The sequence below is a fragment of the Grampus griseus genome (assembly GCF_964374135.1).
Source record: "Grampus griseus genome assembly, chromosome: 12".
Classification (NCBI taxonomy): Eukaryota; Metazoa; Chordata; class Mammalia; order Artiodactyla; family Delphinidae; genus Grampus; species Grampus griseus.
The window spans coordinates 10,978,620-10,996,284 of NC_139006.1; the positions used below are offsets into that span (position 1 = coordinate 10,978,620).

The window sequence follows — 17,665 nt, forward strand, 5'->3', positions numbered from 1 at the left end:
GCCCGCGTACCACAAAAAAAAAACAACACATAGCATTTTTGAGCATCTCTTTTCATGTAACATTTTATTGTAGGCTTTATATACATAGGCAGTGTGTTCCATTAATATCAGTGAAGTATGTGGGAGTCTCTTACAATCTAAGTATCTTTTATTGGCCACAGAATAGTCCAGGTTACTTTAATCTTTTCTGCGTATGTGTTTTTCAGCACTTTTTTGTTTGTTTCTTTGTTTGTTTTAAGAAAAACTCAGGATTGTATTGCCTAAATTTGTGAAGGTTAAAAATGTCAGCTGCCTTTATAATTGCACCTTGGCTAAGTCACAGATTCTTGGTTTACATTTTCTTTTTCTCAGAACTCTTATTCTGTTATTTTCTGGCTTTGAGTGTTCCTGAAGAAGTAGGTCTGAAGCTGACTAGTTTTTCTACCCAGAAGTAAGTTTTTTCTTCTTGTGAGTAACAGGCCACAACAATATGGTGACAGAAGCAACAAGGCAATGGACTCTACCTTATTCTCTTTTGGTGTAGAGCTATCACACGTTCTAGACATGGACTACAGACAGCAGAACACCAGAAACACAGATAATATGTTTATTACTTTGAAGTAGACAAAGATTTAAAAAGCAGGACACAAACAGCACTGCCATAAAGAGAAAAAAATTATAAATTTGGGCTATAAATTAAGGAGGAAAAAAAATCCTCAAAGAGATACTACAAGCATTCAAAGATGATATTTTAGGGCAACAGACAACAAAAGGATATAAAAAACAAATGGGCAGAGGTAAAGAAAGAAACGAAAGAGAAAAATTTAAATATAGATTAAGGGACTTCCCTGGTGGTCCAGTGGCTAAGACTTTGCATTCCCAATGCAGGGTGTCCAGGTTTGATCCTTGGTCAGGGAACTAGAGCCTGCATGCTGCAACTAAGAGCCTGCATACCACACTAAAAGATCCCACACACGGCAATGAAGATCCCACGTGAGATCCCGCATGCCACCACAAAGACCCAGTGCTGCCAAATAAGTATATTTTTAAATAAATAAATATAGATTAAAATCATACCATAAGCAACGAACTAATATAATAAACCAACCCATTTAGGTGTTTCCAATGGTAGATAGTCTTAGGGAAATAAAATTAAATGCAAAAGAAAATTTTCAAAAGATGATTATAGAGAACATGACACATGTGGAAGACAGAGGAGATATATATTCCAACCTATTATTCCTAAAGAAGAAAGCAAAACACATGGAACAGAAGATATTTAAAGATATACCTGAAGAAAACTTTTTTGGAAATAAATGTTTGGATCATTATTTGATTTGATTTACTCTTTGTTTGGTGGGCCAAATCAAGTGAGCCTACCATTTAGTCAACAATGTTTACTGATTGTCTACTGTGTGCCAAGCACTGTTCTAAGCACTGAAAATCATACAGTGATACAAAGAAGAAGATAGTTCCTGCCCTCCTGGAACTTATATTCTAATGAAGGAGTAAGAAAACAAACAAATGATTTGATATAATATCAGAAAAATAAAGCAAGGACTGGGATAAAGAGTAGAACTTTACAAAGTTCTAAGGAAAAGAAAATGTAAACCAAGGATTTGTGACCCAGCTAAGGTGCTCTTCAATTTATAAAGGCAGCTGACATTTTCAAGCCTTTTCTTCTCTTAAAAGCTTCTTCTTAATTACTCAGTAGCAAAATCCAGCCAATCTATTGATGAAAGAAAGAGCAAGAGAGAAAGAGAAAGGGACAGAGGGAAGAAGGAAGAAAGAGTGAATTAGGAACTGGGGAAACTTGTAAAAGGACTGGTGGTGAACATTAAATTTAAGTTTGCTGTCTGATATTTATTATTTATTTACTATTTATTTATTTAGCATTGTAAAGAGAATACATTCTTCATTTTGGCTAGACAGTACACATTTTAGAAGATAAAAAAATAGTGGAAGGGAGAGAATGAAAAGTAAATCTTCCCCTTCCAGCCCCTTCTTTAGAGTTAGCAACCGGTGTCACTAATTTTGTACATGTCCTTCTAGAGATATTCTACGTATATGGAAGTAAATATTCTTTTTTATTTTTGCACCAGTGGTAGCAAACTATAAACGCTGGGTTTTTTTTTAACTTTATAGTGTGTTTTGAGTATTGTTCCATATTACTACATGAAGAACTATCTCATCCTCTCTAATGGCTCCATTATATACTCAAATGGACTGTAGTTTTTATAACCAACTCATTTATGGTGTTTGCAGTCTTTTGCTATGACAAACTGTGCTGGAATGAATATCCTTACACAGTTGTCATTTTATACCTGTATATACAGATACCCAAAGAATAAGTTCTTAGAAGTGGAATTGCTAATCAAAGGGAATGTGGATTTTAAATTTAAATAAATATTGCCGATTTTCCACCAAAGAAGATGCCCCAATTTATGGTCCATTAACAAAGTATGAGTACCAAAACTTTTTGAGCTTCTAGTCAGATCAGTGAAAAACTTTTCTCACTGTCATTTTAGTTTGTGTTTCTCATTGTGAATTAGACTATCTTTCATATGTTGACAAGCCATTTCTATTTCCTTTTCTATGAATGCTCTACAGTCTTTGCCCATTTGTCTGTTGGGTTGTTGGGTTTTTTCCCTTATTAATTTGTAGTAGATCTTGCAAATATTTTCTTCTTATTTCTCTTTTGATATTCTTTATTCTGGGCTTTTTTGGAGAGGTCATGCAGAAATTTGTTATAAGGAATTCAACTTTTTTTTTTCTCCAGTTGGCTATCTTGCTGTTCCCAAATACTTTTAAATAATCCATCTTTTCGTCACATTTTCTTCGTGATGTTAAAATGTCACCTTCACATTGGATTAATTTAAATAGAGAACTACAGTAAAATCATTGCTGTGGTCAAAAAGCAGAATGTAAAACTTATAAACATTGACAGTGTAAAAATTGAAAATGTAAAAATAATAACGTAACTAGAAAAAAGTAGGGGTAAGAAAGAAATGTAAATGTACTAATTTTCCTGCTTTTCAGGGTAGATGGTCAATAAATTCTTAAATTGAAAGTCTTTTTTAAGTAACTCTTATGTCTTAAAGCTTTTCATAATTTTTTTTTTTCTTCCCTTAACTTTAGAGGACCCTTTAGGAACTGGTAACTCTTGGTGAAGAAATTATAACTAATGTTAAACAATTATTTTACTTCAGACACTTCTAATTCTATTAAACTCAAATACACCTTAATTTAATAGATTATTCTTTAAATTACCATGTGTAATAAGTTTCTCATGTAAAATTATTTCTGGGTATCCATCATTCTGAGAGAGTGAGAGAGAGAGGGAGGGAGAGTGTCTAAAATGTTATTTCATGACTTAATATTTATTTTTGGATGGTGGAATTTTGAGTGATTGACTTTCTTTTATGCATTTCTCTATTACTTAAATGTTAAAGTAAACATATTTCCAAGAACAAAGAAAGCATTCTTTGAAAATGATCTGAGAACCTTTTAACTGTATGGGTTTAGAGAACAGTGAGGGGATGGGATTGCAGGCAGAGAGAACGAGAGCTAAGACATGCAGGTGTGAAATGCACGGCACGAGGCAAGAATGATTTAGACGTAGGGTGCGTTGCGTGGGAAGGAGGAGAATGAGTGACTAGATTGGAACCTAGACATTCAAGCAGGAACCCCCTGTAAAGGGTCAGACTTTACGATGGAGGCAGTGAGATGTTTTTAAGATGTTGAGTATATCAGCTTTAAAATACTTAAACAAGTAAGGGTTTAATTACCTCACGCAATAAGAAGTCCAGGACATTGGGAAAGCAGTCCAGTGATGTAAGCAGCTCAACAGCTCCTCCTGTCTCCCTAATTTACCCTCCTTAGTATGTGGCTTTTGTCTTCTTGGTCACAAAATGGCTCCCCATCTCCAGGACTCAGTTTTATTCCTGGCAAGAGAAAGGCAGGGCACAGAGCAAAACAAGCGCCTTCTTTTCTTGTGTCTTGCTTTTTATTCTGGAAAACAAAGCCTTCCTCTGGGGCTTCTGCCTATATCTCATTGGCCAGAACTATTGGTCACGCTATTAACTGCAAAGAAGGGTGGAGTCCAACTTCTTTTACTTTCTACTGCTTACAAGAAAGGAAGGTGAGGAAAAGAGGTTGGAATGGAGGATAAATGGGCCACAGTGTCTGTCACAACAAATGATATGGTCAAATAAGTGGTAGAACACCAGAAAACAAACCCCCAGATAAAGAAACCTGGGTTGCAGCTCTAGCTCTTCCACTGTTTAGCTGTGTAAATCACTTAACCTCTCTGGGCCTAAATTTCCTCACCTTGGAAATAAAAGAATTGCTAAGAGTTATTCCTACTCTAAAATTCAGTATCCTAGGTTACAGCTTGAAGTTTACTAAAAACTGATTTGCTCTTATCTAATTGCAGGCACTGGAGTAGCAAAATAATTTACTTTCTCCCTTTCGTTCTCCTCTTGAAATATGCAGGCTACGCTTCCTTCTGGGAATGGTGTTTCATTTTCAGAAAGAACTCTGCATAGGAAGAGATATTTTATAAAAACGGGAGCAAAAGCCACAATTCCCCGGACAGCAAAGTCAGGGTGAAGAACCACAAGACATATAGATTTTTTTCTCACAGTGGTCCTGCTCCTCTTTTATATCTGTTTAACTTACAAAGATATTAAATCTATTCCATCATCTAAGGCTACCACATTACGTCTCATTTTCCCAATATCTTCAAATTATAATTTCACATAAGTGAATTTTCCACATAACTGAAACTTTTCCTTTAAAAAACAAAATTCCCTCCTACTTTTGATCATTTTCTGTGGTAATCTTGTCAAAATATATGATGTGCTTCTCTGCCTTCTTGAAGAAAGTATAATGAATATAATTTCTCTTCTTGATGGTTCAGAAACAATAGCATTTCACGAAGTCTTGTAGTATAAAAGGACTGTATGAAGAGCATTTGCCCCTTTGCAAACTAGCCCACAAACCTTGGTTCTTTCTTATTTGGTTGGTTGGTTGGTGTATTAATCATGGACTTCCCCTCTCTCTACTGTCAGGCAGTCAGAGAACTTTCAAAGGTCTCTTCTTTCGGCAACAAGTAACCCTCTAACAGTTCTCAGTCCTTTATTCTCCCACTTTTGTTCCCTCTTTCTGAATGCTGTAGACTGAGAAACCAGGAAGCCAGAATATCTTAGAGATCGTTGATAATATTGAAAGTGAAGCCCGTTTATACCAAGAAAAACTGAAGGACTTTGGGCCGGATATTTTTACTTCTCAGAGACCCTTTTCCCTTATTTCTGGTTATACAGCTCTGTAAAGAGAAGATAAAATTGCCAGAATTCTGACTTCTGGATATATGGAATAGCTGCCATATTTTCAAGCATACACTATATATGACCACAGAAATAGAAAACAAAATATACACAAGTCTGGTTTTTTTTTTTTTTTGCGGTACGCGGGCCTCTCACTGTTGCGGCCTCTCCCGTTGCAGAGCACAGGCTCTGGACATGCAGGCTCAGCGGCCATGGCTCACGGGCCCAGCCGCTCCACGGCATGTGGGATCTTCCCGGACCGGGACACGAACCCGTGTCCCCTGCATCAGCAGGCGGACTCTCAACCACTGCGCCACCAGGGAAGCCCCACAAGTCTGTTTTTAAAAGGGTAGCATAGGGTGGGGAAGAGGATTGAGGCAGATTATAAGAAGAATATTCTATACTCTGCATTCTTTTGCTTATTATGTAGTTTCAGATTTGAAAGTCACAAGCTCTCAGCTACTATTTAAAGTTCTAGTCATTGTCACTACTTGTATGGTAAAGTAAATCTCAAGAATTCTCGAGTAAATTCTAGGACAAGTCCACAAAATGGGGCTTGAGGAAGAAGAGAAAAGCATAGTTATTGCTCTATGAGATTTATAAAGATGACAGGCTACATGAAATGAAAATCATATCTTGTTATTTCTTCAAAATCCACAGAGCTGTTTTATGTCTATTTACTTTTGTATCTAAATCTAGCACCTAAAAATATGTCTCCTCATTATCAGTTTCTGTTTTTTCTCCTCCCTCAATTAGCATGACTTTGTTCGACGAGACCGGCCACTACGTGTCCTAATTGACCTCATACAGAGGACAAAAGATGCTGTTCGTGAGCTAGATAACCTACAGTACCGGAAAATGAAAAAAATCCTTTTCCAAGAGACACGAAATGGACCCTTGAATGAGTCACAGGAAGATGAAGAAGTAGGTTGAGTTTATTTTAGCAGGCACTTATAGAATGCCTACTATGTGCAAATGTTCTGGACTAGCGCGCTATGAAAAACACTTTGGGGAATAACAGTGTAATTGATGTTCTCTGCCTTAAGAGACATGCAGAGTTGCAGAAGAGACATTCATAAAATAACTCTTACATAAGGCGAAATATGAAAAATGCTGTAGAGGGAGAGCACACGGCAGGGGCCATAGTGGGGAGAGAAAAAGTCATCAGCTGGTGGGGATTAGTGAAGAGGTGGGCCGTTTCTGACAGGCAGGCCTAGGGCATTTTAGACTCAGGGAAGTGCAGTGCTTTAGGAAGATTATCCTGGCATCAGAGTGTAAGATGGATTTGAATAGGTAACATTCTGGATAATAATCCATGCAAGAGGCAGTAAAGGTAGTGTCTATGGGAATCAGGGGAAAAGGAACACTTAAGAAACACTGTAGAGGTAGATTTGATAATACAGTGCTTCTCATTGACAGTGACAGATGAGGAGGAATTTACGGTGACTCTGAGCATTTGAGCCTAGGTGACTAGAGTATGTCAATATCAAGAACAGAGAAAAAGAACCGAGGAGAAAGAGGAGGTTAAGCATGATTTCAGTTTGATGCCTACTGAGTCTTAAGTTCCTGGCATCATATGCTACTGACACAGTGTACAGATGGAGGTTTTAAAGGAAGATGACTTTCTGGTTTCTCATTCAAATAACTTAAGAAGGATTGGTCGAAGGGAAGGGTAATGACAATTGGGACACCTGAACGGAGATATCTAGCATTTGGTTGGGAAATACAGATCCAGAACATAAGAAAGAGGTCTGGGTAAAGGATAGTTGGATGGGGGTCAAGGACATTAAAATGATGATGAATCAAGGAGCTGAATGTAGAATGAGACGAGGGTCCATGCCACATAAGAAGAGGGAGACCTGGTTGATAAAGGCGTCACAGATGTTACTGAGCGTACACAGCTTCAAGGAGGGAGCAGCCAATACCATCAGATGCCACAGAGCAGTCAAGTTACATAAGGACCAAAAACAGTGTTAACTGGGTTTTACAAGTAGGGCCTTCTTGATGACCTTAGTAAAAGTAGTTTTACAGGAATAGTTAGGATAAATAGTAGATTACCATGGGTTGTAGAATAAATGGGAAGTGAGAAGGCAGAGATAGCGAAAGTTGGTTATTTTAAGATTCGTAAATTTGGCCAAGAAGGAAAAGTGACAAAGGGCAGTAGGTAGAAAGGTATATACATATAGGGCAGCCCTCTTCATATTTATATGCAGAAGGAGAGGAGCCAGGACAGAGGCATTGGAGATAGAGGAAAGAGATGCAGTTAAAAAAGTAGGATCTCAGGAAGTACATAACAGTAAGAGCATTAGTGCAGGGATTAGCCTTGAACAAAAGAGAGAACTCCTCTTCCTCTAAAAATAGATTAAAAGATAGGAAAAGAATGAAGAATGAATTTTAGTTTAGCTTTTTAATATAAAAGAAAATAAAATTATTTTATCAATAATTATAAAAATGGAATTAAGAAAGCTGAATTGGAATATAAAGTCTCTTGATTGCATATATACAAATGAGCCCTTTTAATTGGGAAAATAAATCTATTAAAAATATAATGTATTATCTATCATTTTAAATTACCCAAATTACCTTTGTCAGTGATTCCTTATATTACCGTGGCTAAGTAACAATTCATTAAAGTTATGTATGTACAGCATGGTTCTTTGAAAATAGAGGTTTTTTGGAGCTAAGTTTCTTTAATTATATTATTTAATCTTGTATCGAAAGATATCCCACTGTGATGGATAAATTATATGTTCTGATTATTTTATCACTTCTCAAATAGTAGTCTTTGGACGAGTAGTGATGAATACCAGTATTACTTGACAGATATATTTAATAAGATTACAGAGGTAAGCATGATAGAATTGCCTGAGGGAGGCAGAATTTAATTACCTGTCCAGGACAGTAGAATTAATATCCCTGCTTAGATATGAAGTTACTCAGTAATGACTTGCAAAGGACCATATTGTTTGTCAAATCTCTGAAAGCTCTCTTCACTCGCTTTGAGTTTCAAGTGACGACTGCGGTGTTTGTAGATACCCTAGAGGTCCCCTGTTCAGTAGCCTGCGGTCTTTCCCTAGCACCCTGATGTTCCTGAAGGTCTCTCAGAAACCTGGCCTGGTTCTGATTACCGAATAGCAATACAATAATATGATAGTCACATATCAGAGGAAAAGTCGCATATGACAGAGGAAAGCCCTGGCATAGCAGCATTTGGAGCCTTATGGCCCATGCCCAGAACAGCCCCTGTGGAAGGCATAGAAGTGAATTGAAGGTGTCAGAAAATGGTAGGGGAGTAGTGGAGCCACTACATTAAAAGTTTATCCTTGCAGATTTGGCAGAAAAGCAACTTGGCACTGCAAAATTGAGTGTACTTAATAGCTTAGTCAATGGATTGGTACTTTATCTCCAGTCATTTTTTTTTAACCCAAGTGCCCCATTTTTATAGGACAGCGAACATGGAACCAGCCTGAGCAGGGAATTGGACAGCCTGGGCAGCAACCATTCCATCCCAAGCATGTCTGTGAGCACAGGCAGCCAGAGCAGCAGTGTGAACAGCATGCAGGAGGTCATGGATGATAGCAGCTCGGAGCTTGTCATGATGCATGATGATGAAAGCCCAGTAAATTCCAGTTCCTCTGTTGTGCACAGGAAGGTAAGTTTCATGGTCCCCTTCACAGCACTAGGCTTTGCCAATCATAATGAAGCCAGCTCAGGTCACTTAGCATCCAGATATTTTAGTTCCCCTTTCACAACTGAAATGTGGGACTCAACCTAGCACACGATAGTTCTTTTATGGTAAAAAGATAATGTAGGACTAGGCAAGTTGTATCTGTGCCTATTTCTTTTATTATTATTTATTTATTTATTGGCTGCGTTGGGTCTTCATTGCTGTGCATGGGCTTTCTCTAGTTGTGGCGAGTGGGGCTACTCTTTGTTGCAGTGCATGGGCTCCTCATTGTGGTAGCTTCTCTTTGTCGCACAGCATGGGCTCTACTCACACGGGCTCAGTAGTTGTGGCCAACGAACTCTAGAGCACAGGCTCAGTAGTTGTGGCACATGGGCTTAGTTGCTCCATGGCATGTGGAATCTTCCCCAACCAGGGCTCAAACCCTTGTCCCCTGCACTGGCAGGTGGAGTTTTAACCACTGCGCCACAAGGGAAGTCCCTATGTACTTATTTTAATAAGTATCAGTGATCACAGTCTAATTCCAGTAGGTGAGCAAGTTTAAGAATTTTTTTCACTATTAAGTGTGCATTTTTCTTGGGAAAAAAGGAAATTGAACAGGTAAAGATGGAAGGCATGAGAAAACATATTGGTGCCTAGTCATGAATAGTGGAGGGATTACATTTATTTTCTGAACTGATTAACTTATTCATTTATTCAACAAACATTGGTGGGGACCTTTATTATCTGGTAGGAACTATGGTAGGCCCTGTGGATACAGACAAAACAGACATGATGCCTTCATGGAGCTTATTATCTGTGGGGGAGAGTAAGCAAATAATCACACAAGTAACTTTATCATGTAATTATAAAACTTGTTCTGGGTAAAAGGAGGACTTAATCTAGCAGGGAGTAGGGGAAAGTCTCCCCAGTAAAGTGACATTTAAGCTGAAACTTCAGAAACAAATAGAAGTTAGCTACCTTGGGGTGAAAGATTGGGGTGAGTCAGGAAGCAGCATGTACAAAGGCCCTGTGACAAAAGGAACTTTGTATGTTCAAGGAAGAAGGGAAGGATCTGAGAGATTAGTTTGGTGAACTACATAGAAAGTGAATTGAGACCAGAGAGACAGCAAGGACCCAGATTATTAGAAAACCATAAAAGCATTTTGAGGAAAGGAGTGATAGCATGCAGATGCGGAAATCTGCTAAGAGTTCAGCATTGTCAGCTGTCCTTCTTTGAACTTGGGCAAGTGGTCATGTATTTGAAAGGTTGAAAAGAAGGTTTTGCTGGGCTCTCTTTTTGGAAGGAGCTATCATGGATGCTGATAGAGATCGACTTTTTCCTTTCCGTTACCTCTGGGGCTCCGTGGGGATAGAGAGCAAAAGAAGAGGAATTCTGTTGGATCTTTTTACTCCAGGACCTCTCAAATGAGCACCCAAAATTAGAAGAGAGACTCTACTGGCATAATCAACAAGAAAAAAGACGCTGGTCTTGAACTCATTGGGGGTTTTAATTTTAATTTTTACATGCCAGTATAGAGCTTTCTTGTAATAATATGGGCCTTTCAATACTTTTTTCTCCTTGGTGTAATCAGCTAAGAAAACCAGATGTTAATTTATAGTCTGAAATATCAACTGAGTAAAAGGGCAACCCACAGAATGGGAGAAAATATTTGCAAATCATCTATCTTATAAAGGATTAATATCCAGCATATATAGAGAACTCCTAAAACTCAACAACAGCGAAAAAACAACCTGAATCAAAAATGAGCAAAGGGGCTTCCCTGGTGGCGCAGTGGTTAAGAGTCTGCCTGCAGATGCAGGGGACACAGGTTCGTGCCCCGGTCCGGGAAGATCCCACATGCCATGGAGCGGCTGGGCCCGTGAGCCATGGCCGCTGAGCCTGTGCGTCCGGAGCCTGTGCTCCACAACGGGAGAGGCCACAACAGTGAGAGGCCCGCTTACCGCAAAAAAAAAAAAAAAAAATGAGCAAAGGACTTGAATCAACATTTCTCCAAAGAAGATATAAAAATGGCCAGTAAGCACATGAAAAGATGCTCAACATCATTAATTATTAAGGAATTCTAATCAAAACTACAGTGAAATACCACCTCACACACATTAGGGGATGGCTACTATTAAAAAAAAACATCATATAACAAGTGTTGGTGAGGATGTGGAGAGATTGGAACCCTGGTGCACTATTGGTGGGAATGGAAAAGGGTGCAGCCACTGTGGAAAATGGTATGGTGGTTCCTCAAAAAATTAAAAATAGAATTACCATATGATCCAGCAATTCCGTTTCTCAGTATATATCCTAAAGCATTGAAAGCAGGGTCTCAAAGAGATTTTTGTACACTCATGTTTATAGTAACATTATTCACAACAGCAAAGAGGTGGAAGCAATGTAAATGTCCATTGACAGATGAATGAATAAACAAAATGTGGTATATATGTACAATGGAGTATTATTCAACCTTTAAAAGGAAGGAAATTCTGCCATATGCTACAATATGGATAAACTGAGAAGACATTATGCTAAGTGAAATAAATGTGCCAGTCACAAAGAGACAAATACTCTATGGCTCTTAGGGTACAGAATCATAGACAGAAAGTATATGACTACCGTTGGTAGTCAGAATCATAGACAGAAAGTATAATGATGGTTACTAGGGATTGGGGGAGGGGATAAATGGGGAATTGTTATTTAATGGGTACAGAGCTTCAGTTTTACAAGGAGAAAAGAGTTATGGGAATGGATGATGGTGACAGCTATACACCATTATAAGTGTATTAGCACTGAACTGTACACTTAAAAATAATTAAGATGGTAACTATGTGTATTTTACCACAATGAAAAAAGGAAAAAACTATAAGCAGGCTAGAAGAATAGAATATATTATATATAAAAACAATATTAAATAATGGTATCTCTTCATGAAACCCATTTTAGTCCTATACCTGAGCTTAAAATTATATTATCTTTATTTCTCACACCAGTCAGAATGGCCATCATCAGAACATCTAGAAACAATAAATGCTGGAGAGGGTGTGGAGAAAAGGGAACACTCTTGCACTGCTGGTGGGAATGTGAATTGGTACAGCCACTATGGAGAACAGTATGGAGGTTCCTTAAAAAACTATAAATAGGACTACCATATGACCCAGCCATCCCACTACTGGGCATATACCCTGAGAAAACCATAATTCAAAAAGAGTCATGTACCACAATGTTCATTGCAGCTCTATTTACAATAGCCAGGACATGGAAGCAACCTAAGTGCCCATCAACAGATGAATGGATAAAGAAGATGTGGCACATATATACAATGGAATATTACTCAGCCATAAAAAGAAACGAAATTGAGTTATTTGTAGTGAGGTGGATGGACTTAGAGTCTGTCATACAGAGTGAAGTAAGTCAGAAAGAGAAAGACAAATACCATATGCTAACACATATATATGGAATTTAAGGGGAAAAAAATGTCATGAAGAACCTAGGGGTAAGACAGGAATAAAGACACAGACCTACTAGAGAATGGACTTGAGGATATGGGAAGGGGGAAGGGTAATCTGTGACAAAGCGAGAGAGAGGCATGGACATATATACACTACCAAACGTAAAATAGATAGCTAGTGGGAAGCAGCCGCATAGCACAGGGAGATCAGCTCGGTGCTTTGTGACCACCTAGAGGGGTGGGATAGGGAGGGTGGGAAGGAAGGAGACACAAGAGGGAAGAGACATAGGGATATATGTATATGTATAACTCATTCACTTTGTTATAAAGCAGAAACTAACACATACATACACACACACAAAAAGAAATTTTCTGTTTTAATGAAAAAAAATTATATTATCTTTAAACACAATAGAAGTCAATTATTCAGAAGTTTCATTATTTGTTGGTTCACTTGAATTCCTAAAAGTTTTCCACTTATGAACATATATAAAGTAGGATCTTAAACTCTCAATAGAAAGTTTTATATAGTAGACTATAGGAATGAGGAAACTAGTTTAAAGTTCTGTCTGCCACTGTTAGTTTTATTTTACTTTGGACAAGTCACAAACCTCTCTGGGCCTAATTTTCTCCATCTGTAAAATAAGGAGTTGTTCTGTATGATTTCCAAGGTCGCTTCCAGCTCTGAAATTTTGTGCTCAGGAGCAAGCTTCATCCATGCCTCACTCAGGACAAGGTGTACTTTTATCTCCTACATTATGTATTTGGATTCCACTTAAGATTTCACTTTAAAAGGCTTTTTTTCCCTAAAAGCCAGTGCCTGGATCAGTCCCTTCTCCATGTAGATGCGATGGTAGCTACACTGTATTACGTGTAGGTATGGGTAACGTGTTGCCTGTGGGATTCTCCAGGAAGCAGAGCTGAGATGGTTTAGCACAGCAGGATCTTGTTTTGTTTTGTTTTGTTTTAATTAGGAAGTCCCTTTGGGGTCAACACCTGTGGGAGGGAAGAGAAAGAAGCAGCACTGGGCAGAGGGCAGAGTTGAACCGAGATGCATTCCAATGGCAGCCTCAGCCAACCCCTCCAGGGAACTCTGGAGCTAAACTGGGCCAGAGTGGCCAGGGCTAGATCAGTCATTGCATATGCGGAACCTGGGAAGGGTGCAGACTTGGACAAGGCTGCTCTCTCTGCAGCCTGCAGGAGAACTGACAGCCAAAGACGATTGCCGACAACAACTCCTTCCTTTAAAGGGGCATCTGGGCGGTGCATTTCTGGGTCTGTTGTAATTTGTGACCACAAAGAAAAAAAAAAAAGCAATCAGTACTGTTTTATGAAACATTTTCCAGTTTTGTGTTTCTAGAATCTTAGAAAAGCCTATACATCACTAAATTATCTTTTTTTTTTTTTTTTTTTCTTTTTGTGGCACACGGGCCTCTCACTGTTGTGGCCTCTCCCGTTGCGGAGCACAGGCTCCGGACGCACAGGCTCAGCGGCCATGGCTCACGGGCCCAGCTGCTCCGCGGCATGTGGGATCTTCCCGGACCGGGGCACGAACCCGTGTCCCCTGCATCGGCAGGCGGACTCTCAACCACTGCGCCACCAGGGAAGCCCAAATTATCATTTTATAAACAATGTTCTACCCATTATCTCATTATCCTATTTTATTTTCTTTTAAATACTTGTCACTATCTAAAATTATATTATGTACTAATTTATCTATTATTTCATGAGTAGAGTGTAAATTTCATCATGGCTAAAACTATACTTACCTTGTCCTGCACTGTATCTCAACACCTAGAACAGTGCCTGGCACAGCATAGGCTATAAAATGAATAAGTAAATAACTATGGAATGAATGAGGAACAGACAAAAAGTACCCAGTGAATGAACTAAATACCAGATACTAAACACCATCCTGTTTTGGTTCAGTGAACATAATGGATTAAAATGGTTAAATAATATTAAATATCTTTATGGTTTGAAAGATTAAATAGATTTTCTCCAATAATAGTACTCTAGACAATAAGAACATGCTTAATAAATATCAAAATATAAGAATAAGAGTGGAGGATTTTTTTACCCACCCTTGACTGTTACAATAAAGACTGCAGACATATCCTAAATTAGTTAAATCATATATATGACCAGATGACCATTTTATATAGGAAGTAAACTTACTTTTAAAGGCCATGTGTAACTGGTAAGGTCATGGTTTGCAATTAACTGTTCTGCATCCAGAATAAAGATGCCCTGATTTTAAGAGGACAGTTCTATCACAGATCAAGTCCAAAAAATATAAAGTGGGACACTGAAAATTTTCCTTTAATATCAGGATTTCAGGTTGCTTCTCTACAATCTTTGCCTCTACTCTGGTCTTTCCCAGGCCCTGAAGGGATCCTAATCTAATCTTCCCTTTGAGCAAGAATGATTTGATAAGTCTAAAGGTATATTCTGACAAAATAAACTTTAAGCACTTATTTCTTTTCCTCTTGCTAGTGTTGCCACACTGCTTTTTCCAATAGCAAGAATATCACCTCATCTCTAGACTGTTAGCTCCTCGAGGACATCTCTCTTCACGTACCACCTAGATGGGTGTCTGTCACATAGTAAGCACTCAATAAGATGTTTTGTGAACTAAAATGAAGATGAACTTTTATAAGACACAACTCTACACCTCAGTTCTTGATTATTCACAAATGAGTCCAGGGCAAACTCTTAATCCAGATTAGTTTTTCTAGGCTGCCTCTGAGCCTCCACCATACACCTTAAAACCATTGGGTGTACAGCAGTAGCAAACAGATTTTAATATCGTCCTAAGCAACAAAGTCTATTTTTTTAATTTGTCAATTAAAAGTTACACTTTTATTTTGTTTAAGTCTAAAATCAATTACTGTTACTTGCTGCTGCCTTCTGTTAATATAGATCACGAGACTTTAATATATTAAAACTCTTTGTTTATTAATCAATTTGTTGTTTCTAATATGCCTAATGAACTCTAGTCATCATGGCCCTCTTTTAGAGATTATTTTTAAAAAATCATTCTCTTCTAACCCCTGAAGCTTTACTTGACCCTTCCTATTAGTCAATGTTAGTGGGGTTTTCTTTTCCCCCTTCTTTAAAAATAGAACAGCTTTCACCATTTTCGTGGGAGGAAAAAAAGAGAAATGTCCTTGAGGGGATAGGATGTTCTAGTTTAATTTTCACTTGCTTCAGTGGCCTTTCCTGTTATTTTTGCTGAAGAGAGGGGCAGGTTCTTTGACTCAACTCACATTTGGCAGAGTAAAAGTAAATTAACATATGAAGGCAATGTTTCTTAAACAGAGCAGTATACAAAACACCTCTCTATAGTAACATCTTTATCCTCAGCGTTCTGCTAGTCATTTTCTCTCCCCAATAGCTGTCCTTCCAGGTGAAGATATCCTTTTCCATCTTCTCGCCTTCCTCTGGCCCCAGCTTTTGATAGCTCTACCTGCTTAGGCAGTCATTTAATCATTTTGAACAAAATGAAAGAGATGGTGGGTTTGCTGATCCCTTCTCCACAGCGTGAAAAGTATGGGAATCTATAAAAAGACGTCTTGTCACCAGAAAAAAAGCCATTTTTAGACCCGCTTCCCCCCCCACCGGCCCCGCCCCGCCATGTAAAGGTGTGCTTGTGTGTGTGTCACTGTTTTGCGACTTCCTTAGAGTACAGGGTGGCAGGTTTTTATGAAATACAAATTTGAATTCTGTTAAATAATAACAAAGAAAATGTCATTTCTCCAGAATCTCCTCAGACCTATATTCTTGAGCTTATTTATGCAGCAAACTTTTTTTTTGAATGCCCACAAAGTATCAAGCACCATGCTAGGTGCTGGGAAGACAGATTTTTCAAACCACATTTACTCTGCCTTCAAAAAGCTCACAGTCTCAGGGGCTTCCCCGGTGGCGCAGTGGTTGAGAGTCCGCCTGCTGATGCAGGGGACACGGGTTCGTGCCCTGGTCCGGGAAGATCCCACATGCCGCGGAGCAGCTGGGCCCGTGAGCCTGCGCGTCCGGAGCCTGTGCTTCACAACGGGAGAGGCCACAACAGTGAGAGGCCCGCATACCACAAAAAAAAAAAAAAAAAAAAAAAAGCTCATAGTCTCATACAAAGGCGAGTATAAGTATGATGAGGAGTGTGATAAAGGTATACGAAAAGCATAACAGAGTCCAGTAGAGTGGTTTCCAAGGTTAATTTCAAGTTAACCTAGAAACTCTGAACAAGTGACCACAATATGAATCCTCATTTCGGAAGCATAAATAGTCAGACATTTAGGGAAAAACTTCTAAATAAAAGTAAAGCCCTTTGTCCAGGGAATAATAGTAAAGTTTTTAATCTGAAGAAGTTTTACTTTTTATAAAGAAAGGACATTATAAATTTACCAGGTTAACACAGACTTACTTAAAACTGGTCCCCAATTCATATTGGTATTTCAAAGAGCTATTTTGTTCGTTCCTGGATGAGAATGTTTTAAGGATAAATTATAAACAAGTCATATATTTTGTCTTGGTAAGGTAGAACATGATATTTGTTCTTAAACTTCTGAAATCATTCTTCAACATCAAAGAAGATGTTGGTCCTCTCATCAACATTTGTAAATCATATGCAGCGGTGCTTAACTGCGTAAAATAGCAAATTCACCCTTTCCAGTATTGATCTTAAAATGTGTTCAGGTCGGAAACTCTGGGAGGCAAGTATAGTCATTTTCAAAGGGGCTGCTACTCGAAGGGGTGATGTAACCAACAGACCACATACCCAGTAAAGCTGATAGTTTAATTTGTTCTTACTTGCTTCTCAGTTCACATTGCCCTCATTTTTAAATTGCTTCATTATTTAAGTCGTCTGCAGAGTTTTGAACTTGTTTTAAGCAATGGTGTTGAATATTTTAAAATTTATTTCCCTATGCACCTGAATAGCCACTGTTAGACTAAAATATTGCCTAATCCTGTGGTCTCTTGTATAATATTTGGAGACTTAGTGTTGGTGATCTGTTATGAAGCTAGTACAAAAACTAAGAAATTTTTTAATAAAATTTTTTTTTAATTTTAAGGAGATGCAAGGGATTATACTTTTAGCATTAGCATTATTTATTATATTTAAAGTAGATTAAAATTTTTTGACCTCTTCTCTCAGACTAACTTCTAAAATAGCATTATTTTTTAAATATACCTTAGTGGGTTATTTAATTAAGCTACATGTCAACTAAAATCACTATGGT

General features: G+C 38.2%; 1 protein-coding gene across 2 annotated transcripts in view; it reads left to right on the forward strand.

Annotated features, from left to right (window-relative positions):
* Positions 1 to 17,665, forward strand: part of TAOK3 (TAO kinase 3) — a 187,182-nt gene that overhangs the window by 134,366 nt on the left and 35,151 nt on the right. For both annotated transcript variants that reach the window (XM_082668453.1, XM_082668454.1), the window contains 2 exons: positions 6,063 to 6,230; positions 8,752 to 8,958. In XM_082668453.1, coding sequence (XP_082524579.1) covers positions 6,063 to 6,230; positions 8,752 to 8,958 — 375 coding nt within the window. The remainder of the gene's footprint in view (positions 1 to 6,062; positions 6,231 to 8,751; positions 8,959 to 17,665) is intronic.